The sequence below is a fragment of the Phacochoerus africanus genome, chromosome 7 (genome assembly GCF_016906955.1).
Source record: "Phacochoerus africanus isolate WHEZ1 chromosome 7, ROS_Pafr_v1, whole genome shotgun sequence".
Lineage (NCBI taxonomy): Eukaryota > Metazoa > Chordata > Mammalia > Artiodactyla > Suidae > Phacochoerus > Phacochoerus africanus.
The window spans coordinates 95,507,340-95,517,170 of NC_062550.1; the positions used below are offsets into that span (position 1 = coordinate 95,507,340).

Below are 9,831 nucleotides of genomic sequence, written 5' to 3' on the forward strand. Positions count from 1 at the left end.
AACTTTATATAACTTTTAGTTTTGAAAAAAAAAATGTTGCTAGCATGCAATGACAGAGTACTGTGTGAAAAATGATTATTTTGTGATATTTTTACTATACTTTTTTTATGTTCTTTTATGTTTTTTGGCAGCAAGCTATAGAATTCTATCCCCAAGTAAGGGTTTTGGATGAATTCCTAAATTAAATCCACAAAATAAGAAACAGGCAGAATATTACTGATTGGTTCCAGATCTGATCAGCATAAAATGAGCTTGCTTTAACATAAGTAAACTGGAAATGTTGCTATTTAGTCCTTTGTATCAGAATATATATAAATGAAGCATTTCAATATTTTAGAAATCAATGTAAGTTTCCCTCTTGGTCAAAAATTAAGCTAGTCCAAATACATCAACATAGATTTCAAGAGTAATGAGAAAAAGGATTCAAATCCTCTGGGCCTGCTCATTTGCATTTTCCTGAAATTGTTTATTCTGTTGATTTTAGATGAACAGGCTAGTTGGCTGAGAGAATTTCACTGAATTGTTGCCACAGCTAGAGAGGGAAAGGGCTTTGTAAGAGAAATGTTCTCACTGTAGATGCCTCATTTGCAGCAGGACTCAATTTGGGGTTAAAAGCTATGGTATTTGGGCTAGTTCCAGACACATGTATCTCTCCCTTATTCCATAGGGAGGGAGCTGGGCTGTCCTTGCTCACCAAGTCCACCTGCACTTCGTTAGAGAGCAGTGTTGGCATGCCACACCGCAAGATCCCCACAATGACATAACTCCATTCAGAGACTGGCGTGACTGGGCTGGGTTTCCCCCCCCCCCCTCAGCTCTTGTATCACTGAAGAATCTGGCAGCCAGTTCCGTCCTGACAGAGTTTACAGCATATATTGGTGGATTCTTGTCCATAGTGCATCTGCTTTAAGAATTAACGGAAGCAGTGTCAAGACAGTAAGGTAAGTGCTGTTTTAACTATAGCACTGGGGATGCTGACTGTTTGGGACAGTGTTATTGTAACAGGAACAGAAAAAAAATTCCAGAGCAACTTTGCCAATTTCTATTCCACAGCAAATCCACAGTTTTGAACATTTACTTCCACGTTGTGCTTAATAGACTTTCCATGATTTATGGATTTGAGATACATTTCATACAGTTATATACTGGGTTGCTTAGCAAAGGAAGTTATAAAAGTTTCAAGGTTGGAATGAGAAAAGTAGACATAATGAAAAAGTATGGCATTTAAGATGTTTGCTATTTTATGCTAATTAGTTATATATGTGACTATTGTTAGTACCTAACTTTGGAGCAGAGAAAGGCCATTTCAATCAGTAATGAAAATATTTTGCAACAAGTATGTTGTTATAATTTGTTACAGTTTGCCATAAACATTTGATGCTGTTATAAAATGTGAGCCAAAGGATTTAGACATTTATGGGTTACTTATTTCCTTTTTGTTAATTGTAAAGATTTGGGTTTTGGATGTGTGTGGAGAAACAGAAATATGTTTTAAAGAAATTCTGGGAACCATGCTTTACTTTTTGGGAAAAAAAATATTTCCTTCATAGCCAGAGGTTATTTGAAAAAAACTAGGGGAAAGTAAAGTATGTTTTTGCTTCATAGTGGAGTCATTATATGGGTACAAACTCTCTTTGAATTCAGAGCCCTTGTTTTGACTCCACCAAAAAATATGGAAGCATTTTTTCATTACAGTTCAATACACATTACAGTTACCATGTCTGTTTTAGTGTATACTTAATTAAAATAAGGAGGAAACATTAATGAAGTAAGACAAATCTTTACAACATTAACGTACTATGACTTACAAAGAATACTTACATTAGCCTGATATAATTGTTCTCATGGCCAAGTCCTGTCAGCTAAGTTAAATGGCTCCATCATAATCTTAGGGAATAATTTACTAAGCATCTGGCTACAGGCTACATCGTGTCAGTTATCAGAGTGATTCTCACAACCTTTTTGAGGGTTTGATCTGCTAAAATAAAGGGCTTTATGATTCTAAGTTAAAGCAAAGATGTTTAAAATGCCTGATAGTAGACAGTTCTGCTTCTCCCAAACTATCCAGACACAAAACCTTCTACCATGTTTCTCACAGGAAGAGATTTTATTTTATCTATTGGAATGTGAATCCTGCTCTACATGAACAGTTTCTCTCCCAGAATTACCAACTTCTCAGCTATGACATTCTACGAATGTCTAACTCCTACATCCTATTTCCCTTGACATAAATTGCTGACCCTGTACTTCCCTAAGCAAGGGAAATGCACTGCATTGAACCTCACCTTAGAAACAGGTTCGTATGAGAACAGTTACAAACTGTTTTCAATTTACATTCTTCATTTTATCCTTTTGTGCAGGGCTCTTCACTTCACTATTTAAAACAGATTTCCCTCAGTTCCCACACCGCTCCCACTTCCGCTCTGTGACAGCACTGAAATCCAGATAAGCGAACCCTGCATTCTTAAATTCTGAACAAGGTAGACAGTGTGGGAGTTATTGAGGGAAAGGAAAACTTTCATTCAAAACTTTGAAAAGAATGTTGTTCTCTACCACTTGGAGCTCTTTCTAGGTTCAAAAATGTGACATTTCCTTGATTAATAAACATTAGCTTTACTAAAAGTCATATACTAAATATTAACTTTGGAACACCATTTTGTAATGTGCCTAGAAGTACAGAACGTTTAACAAAAGTTGAAATAAAAAGCCCCCCCCCCCCCGCCCCGCCAAGAATTCTGTTCCCCTTCCTCAGAACCAGCAACAATAAAGACATTTGTAAAGGACTCTGCCAGTCCCCCCAACCCCCTCACCAGCAGGCACAAAAGAACAGCTTTTCCCCCAGAGGAAATCACTGATTGCCCATGTTCCCAGGAAGGGTTTGCTGCATGAGACATTTTAATGATGTTGAATAGCAGGGTAGACGATACGGTTTACAATTGTTTTCTCGTTTTTGTTTCTTATGGTTTGGAAGAGTGTCCTGAAGCAGGGTTCTAATGTGGTAGGTAACAGGCATCTCCCAGAGACCTCTCCCAGAAGTCCTGTAAATAAGCAAGGACCTAGAGAGGTGGCCTGGAACAGTTAGACCCGGCTCGCCCAGAAGGGGGCGCGTGTGTATGCAATCTGCCTTGGAACCCGGTCATCTCTCCACACGTTGTGATTGTGCATCCTAATCCTCATACTTAGAAGCGAATTAAGAACATATCATTGGTGCAGTCGAAGAGCACTATAAAACAGTAAAATTCACGTTTGCTAAGGCATTTCTTTCCTCTTAGTATACTTTTCCTGAAAGTATACCATTATAACAATTCGTGTTTCCACTTTATGTAGGATTCAAAGCATTTACCAAAAATGCATCTAGGCGTGTTTACTCTCCTCTTGGTGACAATCGGCAGCGCCAGTGGCCACTACTATGATGATGACGATTATTATTTCCCCCTCTCGATTTATGGGCGATCATCGCCCAACTGTGCCCCGGAATGCAATTGCCCTGAAAGCTACCCAACGGCCATGTACTGCGATGAGCTGAAATTGAAAAGTGTGCCAATGGTGCCTCCTGGAATCAAGTACCTTTACCTTAGAAACAACCAGATCGACCATATCGACGACAAGGCCTTTGAAAATGTGACTGATCTAGAGTGGCTCATTCTAGATCATAACCTTCTAGAGAATTCCAAAATAAAAGGAAGAGTTTTCTCTAAACTGAAGCAACTGAAGAAGCTGCATATAAATTACAACAATCTGACCGAGTCTGTAGGCCCACTCCCCAAATCCCTGGTGGACCTGCAGCTCACTAACAACAAAATCTCGAAGCTCGGCTCCTTTGATGGACTGGTCAACCTGACTTTCATCCACCTGCAACACAATCAGCTGAAAGAGGATGCCGTTTCAGCGGCTTTTAGAGGTCTTAAGGGGCTCGAATACCTTGACTTGAGCTTCAATCAGATGACCAAACTGCCTTCTGGCCTCCCAGTATCTCTTCTAACTCTCTACTTAGACAACAATAAGATCAGCAACATCCCAGATGAGTATTTCAAGCATTTCAGTGGCCTGCAGTACCTGCGTTTGTCTCATAATGAACTGGCTGATAGTGGAATACCTGGAAATTCTTTTAATTTATCATCTCTGCTGGAGCTGGATCTCTCCTACAATAAGCTTAAAAACATACCGACTGTCAATGAAAACCTTGAAAACTATTACCTGGAGGTCAATGAACTTGAAAGTAAGTACAGAGCTGTGCCTATGTTTGATTGATGTTTCCTCAAGGCTTTAAATATCTGAGTGGTGCAACGCAAATATTGCAATTTGGCTCCATTTAAAGAAATGAAAATGCCAACAATAAGATTTCTCTAGCTCTGTTATCCATCCAATGTCTGGCTTTTCTTTGGAGTGTCCAGATAAGAAACCATTAAGGTCACAGAATGTAAACACTCATTTCTTCAATTTAATATTCTGGGCTAATTAATCCTACTGTGTTATCTCTTGATGTTTGTTTTCGTTTGTCTCCTCCATGACTTCGATGTGTGTCTACATTTATTTCTCAGAAGCAAGGTGTAGCTGAGGGAGAAACCAGCAAGCCCAGAAGAGGCAGAGCCAGCAGAGGCTTTTACATCTATCCCCTCCCAGGCAGCCTGTGTACACTCATGGTCTCCTCTGACCTCTTTATTTAGGGCTCAACATATTACTCAGCTACCAGGAGCATCATCTATCCCTGTTGCTCTATCACAGTGTGTGTGGCCCTCACGTTGCTCTTACGAGGACCAGGGGGAGCATGAAGGAGAAATATGATAAGGGCTTAGAATATTTTTAATCGCGTTACAGAGTCTCTTTGCTTACACATAACACTTCGCCTCATTTGATTTTCCCACAAATGTTCTCCTTCCTTTCTGTTACTGCTGTAGCTTATCTTTCATTTGTCTGCTGGAGTTTGACCTGATCCACCTGGGGTGTTTATGCACTCTCCTGGTCTTCCAGGACGTTTTTCCAGATGGGACAATAACATTCCCCATTCTCGACCTTACTCTTTAAGTGATGTTGGCAGAAGAAAAAAAAAACAAAACTATAATTCACAGACAAAGTTGTTTAAATGAAAACTCAGGTGGGAAGCATTGATTCACATAGTAAATAGTTCTGTCTGCCAAATAGTCTATTTAAATTGAACATCTTTCCGTTTAAAGTTGGTTCTCTTGTCATAGTGGATAAGGATATTGACACTCCTATTGGGAAAAGGAAAAAACCCCTGCAATGTGCCTTATTAATATGATATTCTATAATTCTGCCAGAGTTTCATATAACTCCTAATAGGGTTGGGGTGTTCTCTTGGAGACCATGCTTGCCGACTCTGCAATGCCACATGTTCTTTCTTGTATCTGGAAAGCTTGCTTGTCATACAATACACAGTTAGGCTAGGGAACATTCACTATGTGGCAATATACAGTCCCACATCACAAACATCTGTGGTTAGGAAGAAGGATGCTCAGACAAGCCAGAATGCTAATGGGATTTAAGATGTTGGAGAGCTGAAGAAATCCATTAGATTTGGTGGGTGGAGGTTAGCTCCAAAGGAAAGACTCTTTTCTACTCTGAGACGAGAAAGGGGAGAAATACAGATGGAGGGGTATTTGGAGGTCAAAGGACCAGTTTTCATTGTATGATTTAAAAAGGAAGAGCCAAGGTAGCAGCGAGGACAGTTGGTCTATGGGAGAAATGCCAACAGCCACTCACAGCCAAGATGAGACCGAAACCCCGGTGCCTAGCACCTACAGCCATTTGGAAATGTGTTGTTACCTTTCTCCCATTCTTATCCTTGATATTTCGGTATCCACATTTCAGGGAGTCTTGCTATTTGACTTTGCCTGTGCATCTTCAAGTGAGTTGATTCTGCCACATAATAATCATGTATACCAATTGCCCACATTCTCTTAGAACAAGCCCCTTAATGGTTTTCTGATGAAAGGAAATATAGTGCCAAAAACTATTTCTCATATTTCAACCTTGCAACTTGAAACCTTAGCTTAGTTACAGGTCTATGTAGGGTAAAGCAATTTAGAAGAGAGAAAAATATTAAAAGGATACCAATACTTATTTAGTAGGTAGTATGTGCTAGCACTGTGTGAAGTGCTTTATGGACCTCAATTAGTGTAATCTTCAAGCGACACAGTGTGACGGGTATGTTATATCTGACAAAAGGATCAGATACATGTTCCAGATGGTAAATGGCAGGGATAGAAAACTCTTATAGACCTAAGTCCTTGTTTTTTTCCCATTGTTCCATACTCTCTCAGAAGTGGGTACCATAAGCAAGATCCCTGGAGTTTGACTGATGAGTTACTAAAGACAGCATCTTAGGGGAAAGGACTGCAGTGTGTCTGTGCTTCCACTGAAGTCACTGTTAGCTAGAGCTGGAGAATGAAAAAAAAAAAAAAAAAAACAAAAAGTTCTGCTGTGGTGCAGCAGGTTAAGGATCTGGCACTGTGACTGCTATGCTGAAAGGTTTGATCCCTAACCCTAGAACTTCCACATGCTCACATGCTGAGGTCATGGCCAAAATAAGAAAAAACAAACAAACACGATAAAGGACCAAGTGAAGTTAATATGAAATAGCCTTGGCCAACCACAGAGACTTCTATGTACATTCATAGACCACGTAATCTAGTAAGAGTCTTAGTGCCCATTAAAAACTAAATCGTTTGTGGCAGCTTTTTGATCACAGAAGGGAAGGATGCAGGCTGAGACTGTGCATGTTCCATGATTTTGTTTCTGCTTTGGACTTTTCAATCTTTGTCATGGTTGTTGGAAAAATTTGTAGAAGTCGTCTATTTAACCCCTCTTAATTTTAAGCTACAAAACCCAGGATGCTTCCACTGGTAAGATTGTTCCTATAGTAGCACCAATCTTAGATTTCTTTAGTCTAGACTAAATATTTCAAAATAATACTTAGATAATAGGACACACTGACTGTCTTTCTTTCATCGAGTATCTATCAATTAAAAACTTAAATTCTACAGACCATGATGAAAAGTAATATAAGAAAGGGAATATATATATGTGTGTGTGTGTGTGTGTGTGTGTGTGTGCATGATAGGGTCACTTTGCTCACTTTGCTGTACAGCAGAAATTGGCACAACATTGTAAATCAACTATACTTTAATATAAATAAATAAATAAACAAATATTATTTGCTGAAAAAAAAAGTTCTTTTCCTTGAAAATTTCCGTTGAATTTCCTGACCTACCATAGGTATTCTTTACTAAATATTTCCCAGCTGTTTGGTAGTCTGAAATATCCCATCCGTATATGTTCAAAGATACGCCCGATAAGGAGGAAGAAGTCCTAATAGATATTATTATAGATAAAATGATTGTTTCAAGTGCATGTATTAAAAAAATGATGTGTTTCATTCTTTAATTTTCCAGAGTTTGAAGTAAAGAGCTTCTGTAAGATCCTGGGACCATTATCCTACTCCAAGATCAAACATTTGCGTTTGGATGGCAATCGCATCACCCAAACTAGTCTACCACCTGACATGTATGAGTGTCTACGTGTAGCAAATGAAATCACCGTTAATTAATATCTACTAATTCCAACTATACTGAGGTATATCCTAGAACAGCATTTTATGGTTATGGTTATTTGTGAGTCCGTTTTTATAGTATTCATTTTTGTCGTTGATTATTACTTCCAGGAATTTTGAATTCTGAGGGAAAAATGTTTTGTAAACATTTTACTACATGTTTAAAAGAAAAGATGAAAGGCAGGCCTATTTCATCACAAGCACAAATACACAGACACACACACACACACACACACACACACACAACAAACAATGCTTTATTTGTAAATTTATTGCTTTCTACATCTCTACTATCAAATGATGTACAATTTGTACTGGTTTCATGGAAGTCAGTCGAGGTTTATTAATCCTAAACCTTAACTTAATGTGCCAAAAAGCATGGATTACATCATCTGGATGTTTACAGTTTCAAGGCAAATTATCTCAACTGTTCCAATTGCAATGTTCAAATTTGTTTAGCTGAAAAATAGATGGTAAATTTTGAGACCAATCACTTTACAAAATACTAGACCAAATTCATGAAATCACATACACTTAAAGTAGTATTTTTAGTGTTAGGAATTCTATACTTACCTAGAAAACTTTTCTACAGGTATTTTTCACTCTAAGTCATATGTATGTTTCTTTTTGATTATTTGCATGTTATGTTTAACAAGCTAATAGCAAAATAAAACATAGCAAATGGCATCACCGTGTTTGACTTGTTTTGAAATTCATCTCTCAAATGAAAATAGAGAATAGATTTGAATTCAAAAAATATCCCTAGCCTGTAATATTTTACTTATGTTAAATAGAATTTTTCACTAAACAAAGTGTCTGCTTCTAGCATCCACTTGTAAAGAGTTTTAAACACCTTACAATATGTACTTAATAGTATGCAGATCCCAACTGTGTCCTACAATTCAAATCAGTTCCGACACTATGTGCCTGAAGACGGTCAGATTGCACAGGTTAAGTGTTCAGTCCCACAGGACTGCCCTCCCTCCCACTTCAGATGCCAGTTAGAAGCCCAGGTTGTTACCTCCACTTTTGATCAACTGGCCATAAATCAGAAGTTCCCAAGACCCTCTTCCTGGACTTGATGAATTTGCTAGAGAGGCTCAAAGAACAGAAAAATTCTTTGCTCACTAGATTATTTCTTTCAAACCAATATCACTCAGGAAAAACCAGATGGAAGAGATGCATAACACAAGGTGTGTGGAAAGGGTGCTAAGCTTCTAGCCTCGCTCCAAGCATGTATTGCTCTCTCCAAATCTCCACAGATTCACCAATCCAAAAGCTCTCTGAATCTTATCCTTTTGGGTCTTTATGGAGGCTTCATTCACCATCATGACTGATTAATGGTTGGTTGCTGGCAATTAATTAAACTCAATCTTCAGCCCCTCTCCCCTCAGGAAGGCCAGAACACTTGTAGTGAACGCTATCTTCTGGTAAAATGCCATATCATCAAAGGACTATTATCAATTAAGACTGGCTCAACTGGCTGATGTGTGACAGGTATAGTATATTAGGTATAGTGTGTATTTTTGACTGTCATGTCTTTTCTCCATAAGGATAAGTTCCTTGAGCTGTGACATTCCTTTCAAGTCATTTCTTGGTATAAATTTAAAATCTATTTCCTCTCAATAAAACTGTAACATAGAAGAGATAAAAATAAATTTTTCTTGTGCTCTTTATGAAAATTCACCATCAATCATTTGAAACCTACTGTCAAGAAGCAGTAGAGAATGTGCCGTAAATTCTCTTTTAGAGAGAATGTTATAGACTTAAGCAAGCTCTGTCTCTATACCACTTAGGGAAAATGTCAGCTGACAATCCACATCTTAAAAAAAAAAAATAAAAAACTTTGATTTATCTCTCTCCAAAGTCCTATGGTATTCTTAAGCCTAAAAAAGAAAAACTGTAACTCCAAAAAAAAAAAAAAAAAATCCCTTCTATTAATGTAGGTTGGCAAGGACCAAGTAAAGCACAGAGTAGTATTTCTTGTAGAAGCTTCTGAGGGAGACACTCTTTAGATCCTATTTGGGGACAGCTCCTCTTTCTAGAGACCAGACCCCATTTCTCACTGTGACAGCCCTAGGGAGGAAAAGATACTGGAAACTCTTTACCTGCGCTTCTTTCATCCCCCTACTCCCACCCCAGTTACGGTAATGTTTTCTGACATCTCAAGTGTATAATCAGCATGCTGAAATGCTCTTGTTTTGTTTTTTTTTTATCTTTTTGCCTTTTCTAGGGCTGCACCCATGGCACGTGGAGGTTCC

General features: G+C 38.3%; 1 protein-coding gene across 1 annotated transcript; it reads left to right on the forward strand.

Annotated features, from left to right (window-relative positions):
- Positions 1–546: 546 nt before the first annotated feature.
- Positions 547–8,257, forward strand: LUM (lumican). Its single transcript, XM_047788307.1, has 3 exons — positions 547–941; positions 3,328–4,219; positions 7,413–8,257. The coding sequence occupies exons 2-3, from the start codon at positions 3,349–3,351 to the stop codon at positions 7,565–7,567; spliced, it is 1,026 nt and encodes a 341-aa protein (XP_047644263.1). The 5' UTR covers positions 547–941; positions 3,328–3,348; the 3' UTR covers positions 7,568–8,257.
- The last annotated feature ends 1,574 nt before the right edge of the window (positions 8,258–9,831 follow it).